The sequence below is a fragment of the Ranitomeya variabilis genome, chromosome 1 (genome assembly GCF_051348905.1).
Source record: "Ranitomeya variabilis isolate aRanVar5 chromosome 1, aRanVar5.hap1, whole genome shotgun sequence".
In the NCBI taxonomy this organism is placed as follows: Eukaryota; Metazoa; Chordata; class Amphibia; order Anura; family Dendrobatidae; genus Ranitomeya; species Ranitomeya variabilis.
Window position 1 is genome coordinate 680,515,319 of NC_135232.1, and position 12,453 is coordinate 680,527,771.

The 12,453-nt window shown below is 40.8% G+C and overlaps 1 protein-coding gene across 2 annotated transcripts in view; it reads left to right on the top strand.

Moving 5' to 3' along the window:
- LRRC9 (leucine rich repeat containing 9) overlaps positions 1–12,453 on the top strand; it is a 327,268-nt gene that overhangs the window by 88,426 nt on the left and 226,389 nt on the right. For both annotated transcript variants that reach the window (XM_077265244.1, XM_077265252.1), the window contains exons 13-15: positions 2,034–2,160; positions 3,862–4,008; positions 6,961–7,082. In XM_077265244.1, coding sequence (XP_077121359.1) covers positions 2,034–2,160; positions 3,862–4,008; positions 6,961–7,082 — 396 coding nt within the window. The remainder of the gene's footprint in view (positions 1–2,033; positions 2,161–3,861; positions 4,009–6,960; positions 7,083–12,453) is intronic.

The following is a 12,453-nucleotide window of genomic DNA, read 5'->3' on the forward strand; positions in this document are numbered from 1 at the left end:
GTTAGTAACTGGCTTAGTGATAGAAAGCAGAGGGTGGTTATAAATGGTATAGTCTCTAACTGGGTCGCTGTGACCAGTGGGGTACCGCAGGGGTCGGTATTGGGACCTGTTCTCTTCAACATATTCATTAATGATCTGGTAGAAGGTTTACACAGTAAAATATTGATATTTGCAGATGATACAAAACTATGTAAAGCAGTCAATACAAGAGAAGATAGTATTCTGCTACAGATGGATCTGGATAAGTTGGAAACTTGGGCTGAAAGGTGGCAGATGAGGTTTAACAATGATAAATGTAAGGTTATACACATGGGAAGAAGGAATCAATATCACCATTACACACTGAACGGGAAACCACTGGGTAAATCTGACAGGGAGAAGGACTTGGGGATCCTAGTTAATGATAAACTTACCTGGAGCAGCCAGTGCCAGGCAACAGCTGCCAAGGCAAACAGGATCATGGGGTGCATTAAGAGGTCTGGATACACATGATGAGAGCATTATACTGCCTCTGTACAAATCCCTAGTTAGACCGCACATGGAGTACTGTGTCCAGTTTTGGGCACCGGTGCTCAGGAAGGATATAATGGAACTAGAGAGAGTACAAAGGAGGGCAATAAAGTTAATAAAGGGGATGGGAGAACTACAATACCCAGATAGATTAGCGAAATTAGGATTATTTAGTCTAGAAAAAAGACGACTGAGGGGCGATCTAATAACCATGTATAAGTATATAAGGGGACAATACAAATATCTCGCTGAGGATCTGTTTATACCAAGGAAGGTGACGGGCACAAGGGGGCATTCTTTGCGTCTGGAGGAGAGAAGGTTTTTCCACCAACATAGAAGAGGATTCTTTACTGTTAGGGCAGTGAGAATCTGGAATTGCTTGCCTGAGGAGGTGGTGATGGCGAACTCAGTCGAGGGGTTCAAGAGAGGCCCGGATGTCTTCCTGGAGCAGAACAATATTGTATCATACAATTATTAGGTTCTGTAGAAGGATGTAGATCTGGGGATTTATTATGATGGAATATAGGAATATAGGCTGAACTGGATGGACAAATGTCTTTTTTCGGCCTTACTAACTATGTTACTATGTTACTTGTGGTTTTCTCCTTTGTGACCCTAAGCTAAACTGAATAGTTTGGATGCCAGTAGGCGGGTGTAGCTTGCTGGGGAGGAAATGACTTTTTTTTTCTTCGTTGTAATTCTTAGTGTCAGCCTCCTGGCGGCAGCAACGTACACCCATGGTCTCCTGTGTCCCCCAATGAAACGACCAAGAAAAAAAGTGATTAAAACACTGTATGTTCCAAAATGGTATTAATAAAAATATCTCCTCACCACCAAAAAACATGCCCTAATAATAGAGTTCCGTTGATGGAAAAATACAAAAAAAGAGTTATGAAAATAGCAACACAAACTAAATAAATGAATCCCTTACATGGCTATGTCAATGGAAAAATAAAAATGTTTTGACTCTTTGAAAAAGGGAAGGAAGAAACCAAAGCTATTATTATTATTATTACTATTATTATTATTATTATTATTATTATTAATAATAAAGATCCAGAATGAAAATTGCTGCTGAGAAAAGAGGTTAATTAGAATGAAGATGTGCGCTTATCTCAAGGAAGAAGGAGAACATTTCCTAATATTTTTTTTAACATTTCCTTAGGTTATTTTGCAGAGATCCAATCATCTTGATTTACTTTTTATCGGATCTCCTGAAAGTCCAAGGACCATAACTGGTTTCGGTTCAGTGTTCACAGCGAAAGCTGTCACTCTGAACCTTCCACCGCTTCTGAAAAAGATGTCAGCCAGGCCCGGCAGAGCGGATCCCTTTTTTCTTTTTCTCTATTTAGGCAAGCAGCGAAAGGCCCCTGGCCAGAGCCATAAGAGTTCGTTATATCCTAATTAATGTAATTAGTAGAAAAGCTGCAGAATTGTGACAAACTCTGTGTCTTGCCTTAGCCATAATACATTTCATTCACCATTGTCTTCATCTTTGCCATGTCATTATGTGTTTTCCACAGTTGTATGATCAGGAACAAGAAGAAGCTGTTCTTCTCTCCAACAGTTTAGGATTGTATGAGACTTCTAAATTGGAGCAAGAAACAAACCAGGAGACAGATCATTATGATTCGGGACTTTTTAAATACGGTAAACTAATTACAAGGGCACATAAATGATACACGAAATGATAGATGACAGACAGATCCAGTGTGGGGATTTGCCTGACTAATGGATACAGTGAATTAATCGCATTCCATGTAATCACTTAGGGAATAATCGGGGGACGAGCGGAGGGTGACACAACTGCTTGGTTCAATGAACATGTTATTCTAGACAGAATAATACTTTCAGCATTTCCTCGAAACCAAACATATGCTGTCATCTCTAATTTTCCAGCCTCAACGTTATCACCATTATGGAGATATATTACTCTGCATCCAAGCTAGTATACAACATTTACAATGATTTCCACACAATCGGGGAGATGTAAAGTGGTTTGCAAACATTTTTTTTGGGTAACTTACATATGTCCTAAGCGTGCAGTAAAATAAAAAAATAAAAAATAACTGGTGGCTCAATGGAAAGGGAGTATGTTAGGCTGACCTGGTGAGCTGGATTCACAAAGCTGTATGTCAGGATGGATATATGGCCTCAGTGTTGGTACAACAAGCTATGTGGCACGTGAAACAGTAGGATGCGGACATCTGTTCAGCAGACAAACAGGTGAGGCAGGATACGCTGGAAGACACAGAACCAGGAGGGCAGATGACAAGGATAATAATGGCTGGTCTGAAGCAGCAGGCAGAGGTAGCTGGTAGAATCTCTAATAGCAGTTTGTGATGTTCAGAGGGTTAACTAGCAAGTCAATATTACCAGAGTTTGCAGAGATAAATGCAGCATAGTGATTAGTCTCTAAATGTAATTTCATAGAGCTTGCTGCAAGTGATGGGTTGACAAGTTGGACCCTATGTGACACATGCAGAATTACAGAAGTCTGAACAAACAGGGTCCAAACAAACAGCAGAACACAATACTATCTTAACACTCAGACATTAGTATGTCCAACTGGACCTAAGGAGATAATGTAATGTGACACATGCCGGGTCACGTGTAAAACCAGACGTGGAGCACAGTAAAGGGCAGCAGCAATAGGGGAAGGGAGCAGAGTGTGGCCCAGCCAAGACACATTTGCAACAGAGCATAGGTTGAAATGCAACATGCACCAAAATTTGGGCGCAGGTTATTGGATCAGTAAGCCAATTAATAGCAGATGTAAACTCAGACTAGATAGTCTAAAGTGCCATCAAATTTATCATGACCCACTTTGATGAATAGAGGTGAGTGGATCAATTCTTGGAACTCCGGTCCAGGTCAGTTGGACCTGGCGGCAAAAGGGAAGCCCATGAATCTCCTGCCTTTCGGTGTCCCCGGCGCAGCTTTTGATTAGCCTGCCCTGACTAATCAAAAGCAGCACCAGGGATGCTGGAAGGTAAGAGGTTTGCGGGCCTCCCTTCTATCCAGAGGCAGCAATCTGAGATATAGGTACGTTCCTACAGGGAGTGAATGCAGCAGATTTTCCAGGCAGGAAATCATCTGTGTTCTGCAGTAGCAATGATGTGGATGGGATTTAACAATTGTGAAAATTACACATACCCTCACCAAAATGTATCCAATCTTTCCAGTGATATTGGGAGGATATTACTGTAGAACCCATCTATTCAGTATAGTTGTTGATTAGGCCTCCTGCAACTTGCACTTAACATAAATGGGACACATACACACCATAATTGTATTTTAGTATTTTTTTTTATAAAATTCAGCCATTTTTTTCTTTTTTTTTAACCTTAGGTAAACTTATCATCTCTAAAGTGTTTCTTGGCCAGAGTGTTCAAGCACAAGAGTTCCTGCCTATTAATCCTGCAAATTATCCAGATGCTAAATCAGTCTTTAGACCTCTGAGGGTGAGCGACAGCACTCCGTGTTCTGTAGAAGATGGTGAGTTTTGCATTAATTGGATAAAAATGTATTAAAACACTTTATAGATGCTGCAATAATGACTGTACCTTGTAACTCAGACTAATTTGTTTTTTAGAATGACACGGTAAGTAGTTTTGCATTGGCCATTCTGATAGTGGCCCACAGATTTCTATATAGAGGGTATGGGGCACTATTTGAGCTTAAAGCAATCCTTACTGACTGCAGCTGGCAGCATTTTTGTAAATAGAATGTATATCAGGGCAGTGGTGGTGTGCGCCAGACCTGGCTGATCAAAAGAGGATATTTGCAGGCCTCGCACACAGTGATCACAGAGTACTCATCTGTCCGATGAACCAGAGTCCTGCATATCGATTATCCCATCTCTACAGTGGATGATCGAACCTATTTTCCATTACTTACATAGCCTGTATAACTGTAGTGCATCGGTGTTCACACTGTGCAGTGATGAGGCAGTGACCCAGGAAAGTTCAAAGTAAACGTATTTAATGTCCAAAACTCACAAAATAAATGGCACACGGTATCTTCCGGTTCGCAGCCGGGAAACAAGACAGTCCGTGTCCGAGAACTGTTGCCGTGGGCGACTGTACCGCCATGTACACTGAGGGGGTGCCATGTCTTTTGGCTCCGTGTTACTTCACACAGGCTAAAGCTTTGCAGAGCCACGTGCTCTGTAGTTTGCAAACCAAGACTGACACACCCAACTCTCTGCTTCGGGGTTTTTAAAATGGAATCTATGGCCATGGGCCTCTTGTAAGACCCGGCCTGGAGAGAGCAACCCACTATCATCCTGTAGATCGCTCCAAAAGTAAAAGCCCATGCCGTGCTTTCTTAAATCTGCCTTGGGCAAATAGCTTGCCCAAGACCATACTTACTTTTATTGTGCACTGCAATCACAGCTTTAGCTGTGACTGCAAAGCACTCCAGCGGTCTTAATATGAGCATCCTGGGGGACACATTGCGACCTTGGCGTATAACACCTGTCACTGCCTCATACCGACATATTCTTCATATACGGTAGAGAGATTATCACCATTCACGTCTCTCCCTGTCCTCATCGGAGCTTATATTTACTTTCTCTTTAATAGACAGAGACTAGGTCAATTTCTTAGAAAGCCAGATGACTTCTTAGTATATTTTTGCTGTGCAGGAGGATAACCATACAATACAAATTCTATGCCCTTGGCAGGAGCAAAAATATAATAATATCTGTTTACCAAAACATATTTAGAATACATTTATGTAATCAATATGGGCTTAAAGACTTTCATCTTTAATTTGAGTGTATTCACATCCTAATTGGAGTAAGGGTTTAAGAATTACAGCTCTTTAATATGTAGATTCCTCTTTTTAAAAGTAATTGGATAATTATCTTAAAAGATTTTAAATGGACTGCATGGACTGTTACCTGGTTAATCTATCATCATTGAAGTAGGTAAAAGGTCTGGAGCTGATTCCAGGTGGGGCATTTGCACTTGGAAGATGTTGCTGTGAACTTACAACATGCGGTCTTAGGAGCTCTCAATAAAAGAGAAACAGACTGTCATTAGGCTTAGAAAAAAAGAAGAAATCCATCAGAGAGAGCAGAAATGTTAGAAGTGGACAAATCATCAGTTTGGTACATTCTGCAAAAATGAAAAGCGCACTGTTGAGCTTGGCAACTCAAAAACGTTTTGATGTCCACTGAGGACAGCAGTGGTGCATAATCGCAGATTACTTTGCATGGTAAACAAAAATCCCTTCAGAACATCCACCCAAGTGAAGAACACTCTCCAGGAAGTAGGTGTTTCAGTGTCTAAAACTCCCTTAAGGAGAAGACTTAATGAGAGAAAATACCGAGGGTTCACTACAAGGTGCAAATCATTAATCAGCCTTAAATATAGAAAGGCCAGATTAGACTTTGCCAAAAACAATCTAAAGATGCCCAGTTCTGGAAAAGCATTCTTTGGATAGATGAAACTAAGATTAACCCCTTAGTGACGGAGCCACATTTTTTAAATCTAACCAGTGTCACTTTATGTGATAATAACTCTGCAACGCTTCAACAAATCCCAGTGATTTTGAGACTGTTTTTTCATGACACATTATACTTCATGATAATGGTAAATTTAAGTCAATATGTTTTGTGTTTATTTATAAAAAATATCAAAAATTTTAGACAAATGTTAAAAAATTTGCAATTTTCTAAATTTGAATGTTTATCCCTTTAATCCAGATGGTCACACCACAGCGAACCATTAATAAATAACATTTCCCACATGTCTGCTTTATATCAGCACCATTTGTAAAATGTTATTTTATTTTGTTAGCATTTTAGGAGGTTTAAAAATGTAGCAGCAATTTGTCATTTTTTCAAGGAAATTTACTAAATTTATTTTTTTAGGGACTTATCCATGTTTGAAGTGACTTTAGGGGTCTCATATATTGGGAAACCCCCAAAAGTGATACCATTTTAATAACAGCACCCCTAGACATATTGAAAACTGCAGTCAGGTAGTTTATTAACCCTACAGGTGCTTTACAGGAATTAATGCAAAGTGGTATGACAGAAATGAAAATGTGCATTTTTACCACCTAAATGTCTCTAACTTCTGAACAGATTACTACAGCTGACAGACTCTAAGGCCGCTGTTTGGTCGTGAATTGCCATGGCAAACATCAGGACCACACAATCATGATCTGAGGGCACCAATTTGGATAAAGAGGAAGCCACACTCTGTTAACCATTTATAATGATGTAGTCACTATTGACAGCAGCATCTAAGGGGTTAAACAAATTTGAATGGTGCAAACACTGATCATGGCTGATACAGCAAGTTGTCAGCTATAGTGCACAACCGACAGCTGCTGGATTGTCACCTGTAGGGATGATATTCTCTAATATCTCAGGTCAGTTAAAAGACGTATTGGCTGTCATTAAGGGGTTAACCTGCATTTTTTTCACACTTTCAGAATCTTGTTCTTCCAAGGATCATGAAAGCTGTGACTGCAGCCTCCGCCGGTGCGAGTGGTTTGTGTTTGACACTGAACTGGTCGTGCCAGAGTACTTTGTGGAGTATGAGTATATCTCCCAGGTAATGTTCGATCTTCATTCCTCCCCTTCCATGCATTTGTACATTTAATACACAGTATGTCATTCTCATTGAGATAATGATAATACGCTTCTAATTTTTTGTGAAAATAAAACATCTATCAGTAGTGTTCACTATATTGCCATCTTGTAGATTTTTGCATATCTACAGGATGTATAGCAAGTCACAACATCGTTACCTGTGTCAATCTCAAAAAATGGGGGCCTGACGAGGACTGCTGTCAATGGAGATGTGGTCAGAATTTTCTTTCATTTGTCTGAGAATTTTGACCATCTCTCTGTTGCCTGCAGTGACAGGGCCCCATTTTGGAGCAAGATGCAGGTCCCTTTGATGAGATCCACATCTATACATTTGATGGCATTATCTGGGGATCCACATTATGTGCTGAATAATTTTTTAACACATTCTTGGGAGCGGTCAGTGTTAATTTGTTTTATGCAGAACTCCAAAACACACTGCATTAACACAGATTTAATCCCTCCCTGACATGTAGTGTATAAACATATGTCAGCTCCCAATGTATAACGACTGGGATACACAGCTAGCACCTGAATGGAACTGCAGTGATGTGTGCTAACTCTGATCTCTGCTGTTAAACACCTTAGATGTCACTGACAATAGTGACTGCAGCTTTAAAGGGGTGAAGCAAAGCACGTTCCCGCTGTAAACCCCATTGCCATCCTCCCATGATGGTGTTGTGACGACAGCTGAGGGGCCTATTGAGTCCTACCTTTTTTCTTTTCTCTTTTATTTATTTGCTTGTTATAATTTTTTTACATTTACAGGATGGGAAAACTGTCCTACTGTGGCAGGACATCAGTACTTCAGTTTATTGGAAAATTAGCAAAAGTGTTATGGTCCCTTGTCAGAAAGTTTTTCCCATCCCATAATTGTAAAAAATTATCAAAAAAAGAAGACATCATACTTGGTATTGTCGCTTCCATGTAAGTCTGATTCATCAAAGTAAAATATCCTGTACAGTGCCATTAAAATTTATATTAACCCCTTAACGACTGCCGAAACTCCTTTTAAGGGCGGCAGTTAAGGGTACTAATGCCTCAGCGCCTCTTTTTAACCCAGAGTCAGAATTTCTCTGGGGTCTCGGCTACTGGGGGACCGCCGTTATTAATGGTATAACGGCGACCGTAAAAAAAGAAAAGAAAAAAAGTCAGATTTTGCATTTAATTTCTTTCTCTCCTCTGATGTGATCGCACATCAGAGGAGAGCAAAATAGGGCTCTCCGATCCCCCCCCCCTGGTACTTCCATTATCCCTGCAATTCCCTATAAAGTTTCCAGGGCTGCCGGCGTCTTCTTCCGAGAGAAAATGGCTGGCGCGTGCGCAGTGCACCCACCAAGATCTGCCGGCCGGCACCCGGCAACAATAGGAAGTTTTTCCTATTGGTTCATTTTGATCACTGTGATAGATCCTATCACAGTGATCAAAATAAAAAAAAAAGAAAATTAAACCCCACTTTATCACCACCTTAAGTTAGGTAAAAATAATAAAATAAAAAAAATGTATTTCCATTTGTCCATTAGGGTTAGGGTTGGTGTAAAGTTAGGGTTAAGCTAAAGTTAGGGTTGGGGTTGGGCTAAAGTTAGGGTTGGGCTAAAGTTAGGCTTTGGATTGGGCTAAAGTTAGGGTTAGAGTTGGACTAAAGTTAGGGTTAGGGTTGGGCTAAAGTTAGGGTTGGGCTAAAGTTAGGGTTTGGGTTGGGCTAAACTTAGGGTTAGGGTTGGGCCAAAGTTAGGGTTAGGGTTGGGCTAAAGTTAGGGTTAGGGTTGAGGCTAGAGGTAGGGTTGGGCTAAACTTTTGGTTGGGCTAGGGTTAGGCTTGTGATTATGTTTGGGATTACAGTTAGAGTTGGGATTAGGGTTAGGGGTGTGTTAGGGTTAGGTTTGGTTAGGCTTATGGCTAGGGTTGGGATTAGGGTTAGGGGTGTGTTGGGGTTAGGGTTGGAGTTAGAATTGGGGGTTCCACTGTGTAGGCACATCAGGGGGTCTCCAAACGCGACATGGCACCACCATTGATTCCAGCCAACTTTGCGTTCAAAAAGTCAAATGGTGCTCCCTCCCTTCTGAGCCCTGCCATGCACCCAAAGAGTGGCTTTTCCCTACATATGGGGTATCGGCAGGGCTGCCACTAAGAATTTTGGGCCCCATACTGGCAAATTTTTTTGGCCCTCTTCAGACTCTGCCCAGACTCCACCCCAGCCCCGCCTCCACTCCTCAAACTGTCCACAGTCCCACCACTATCTTTTTTAGAAAAACTTCACTTCTCACCAATCACACATTAACAGTTCTCATTACCATAGCCAGCAGCTTTTGTTTTGGCCAAAAGATTTTTTTAATCTGCCACGACAACAAGGTAGACTCATTTGGCCAGGCCCTACTCTACTCTATCCTAGTAAACATTTGTTAAAATATGCAATACAATTTAGGTATATTTTTATTAATTTTTCAATTTTTAAAATGACCAATAATACCACATACAAGGGACAAATACTACCACACCATGACCAGACATCATATTACCACCACATAGTGACCTATAATACTACATACAATGAAGAAATACCTCCACATCATGTCCAGACCACATATTACCACCACAGTAACCGAACAATATCACATACAAGGGACAAATACCACCGCACCATGTCCAGACCACATATTACCACCACATGGTAACCAATAATACCACATGCAAGGAAAAAATACTAACACAACATGACCAGACCACATATTACCACCACACAGTGACCGAATAATATCATGTAGAAGGAACAAATACCACCACACCATGACCAGACCACATATTACTACTACATAGTGACCAAATAATAGCACATACAAGGAACAAATACCGCCACACCATGGCCAGACAACATATTACCATCACATTGTGACTGAATACTACAATACTGATCATTAATTTAAAAAAAAAAAATACTATCACCACAAGTTCCATTATACACAGGAGATCTGTACTTAGTATGCTTAGTGTCTGTGTAGAGGTAATACAGTGATCACCGGTGACATTATACACAGAAGCTCTGTATACAACATATAGTGTATAGTGTCAGTGTACATGTAATACAGTGTTCACCAGTGATATTGTACACAGGAGCTCTGTATATAGTATACAGCATATAGTGTCAGTGTACAGGTAACACACTGACTCACCAGTGACGTCTCTAGCTGAAGTCCTTCATCTTTGCGTTTCTTTTTAACCCTAGGTTAAAGTTAGACGGCCGTGCACCGCTCCAAAAGGCTCCCGGGTCCTAGCGCCGACGTGTGCGCCGCAGTGCACATTATTTTAGTGCACGATGGGACCTGATCAGCAGAAGCTGCTGCTCACTGGGCCCCATAGAGCAGTAAGGAAAGTAATGCCCTGATGGTGGCCATGGGTATCGGCGTACTCAGGAGAAATTGCACAACAAATGTTGTGGTCCATTTTCTCCTGATACCCTTATGAAAATAAAAAAAATTGGTTCCAAAGTAAATTTTTTGTGAAAAAAGTAAAATGTTCATTTTTTTTCCTTGCACATTGCTTTAGTTCTCGTGAAGCACTTGAAGGGTTAATAAACTTCTTGATTGATTTTTGATTTTTTGCGCACCTTGAGGGGTGCAGTTTTTAGAATGGTGTCACTTTTGGGTATTTTCTGTTATATTGACCCCCCCAAAGTCACTTCAAATGTGAGGTGGTCCCTAAAAAATGGTTTTGTAAAATTTGTTGGAAAAATGAGAAATCGCTGGTCAACTTTTAACCCTTATAACGTCCTAACAAAAAAATTATGTTTCCAAAATTATGCTGATGTAAAGATGACATGTGGGAAATGTTATTTATTAATTATTAACTATTTTGTGCGACATAACTCTCTGATTTAAAGGTGCAAAAATTAAAAGTTTGAAAATTGGAAAATTTTCCAAATATTTGCCATTTTTTTTCACAAATAAATGCAAGTTATATCGAAATTTTTTTACCACTAACATGAAGTACAATATGTCACGAAACAAGAATCTCAGAATCGGTGGGATCCGTTGAAGCGTTCTAGAGCTATAACCTTATAAAGTGACAGTGGTTAGAATTGTAAAAATAGGTTTGGTCATTAAGTACCAAATTGGCTCCGTCACTAAGGGGTTAAAGCCGCTAGAGTTGCCATATTTGGATTGCATAGCCACCCCAAACATTGAAATATAAAGTTGTACATACTGCAATAAAAACTATAGGTCACCTAGCAAAATACACGCAGAGTGATGAAGAAAATTTGAAAGCATTATGGGGTCTCAGAAAATGTAGACCTTTTTTTTTTTAAGCATGAGACTATATGTAAAAATGTACCATAAGCTTATGGACCGGCTGACAAAAAGTGCAGTTGTATTTGCTGTATAATGAATGCCATTAAAATGAAACCAGAGCAAAAATGGCAAAATTGTGTATTTTTCATGATTCTACCTCATACAGATTTCTTTCCCCCATTTTTCAGTATATGGTAAAGTAGATGGTCGTACTCAAAGATTAATCTCATCTCACAAAAAAACAACAACTCTCATACGGTTATATTGATAGAAACCATAAAGACTTTACAGCTCTTGGAAGAAGATGAGGAGAAAGCCAAAGTGAGAAAACAAAAATTAGAAATGGTGGGAAAAAAGGTTAAAGGGAACCTGTCACCCCCAAAATCGAAGGTGAGCTAAGCCCACCGGCTTTCTGTAATGCTGTAGATAAGCCCCCGATGTATCCTGAAAGATGAGAAAAAGAGGTTAGATTATACTCACCCAGGGGCGGTCCTGCTGCGGTCCGGTCCGCTGGGCGTCACGGTCCGGACCTCTCATCTTCATCAGATGATGTCCTCTTCTTGTCTTCACGCTGCGGCTCCGGCGTACTTTGTCTGCCCTGTTGAGGGCAGAGCAAAGTACTACAGTGCGCAGGTGCTGGGCCTCTCTGACCTTTCCGACGCCTGCGCACTGCAGTACTTTGCTCTGCCCTCAACAGGGCAGACAAAGTACGCCGGAGCCGCAGCGTGAAGACAAGAAGAGGACATCATCTGTTGAAGATAGGAGGCCCCGGACTGGACCGCGACGCCCATCGGACCCGGACCGCAGCGGGACCGCCCCTGGGTGAGTATAATCTAACCTCTTTTTCTCATCTTTCAGGTTACATCGGGGGCTTATCTACAGCATTACAGAATGCTGTAGATAAGCCCCTGATGCTGGTGGGCTTAGCTCATCTTCGATTTTGGGGGTGACAGATTCCCTTTAAAAGACTGCATGCTGCAACTGGATGGAGCGCTGTATATGAATAGTATGCAGTTAGCACTTAAGCTCCCTCTAGTGGTGGTGACAGGT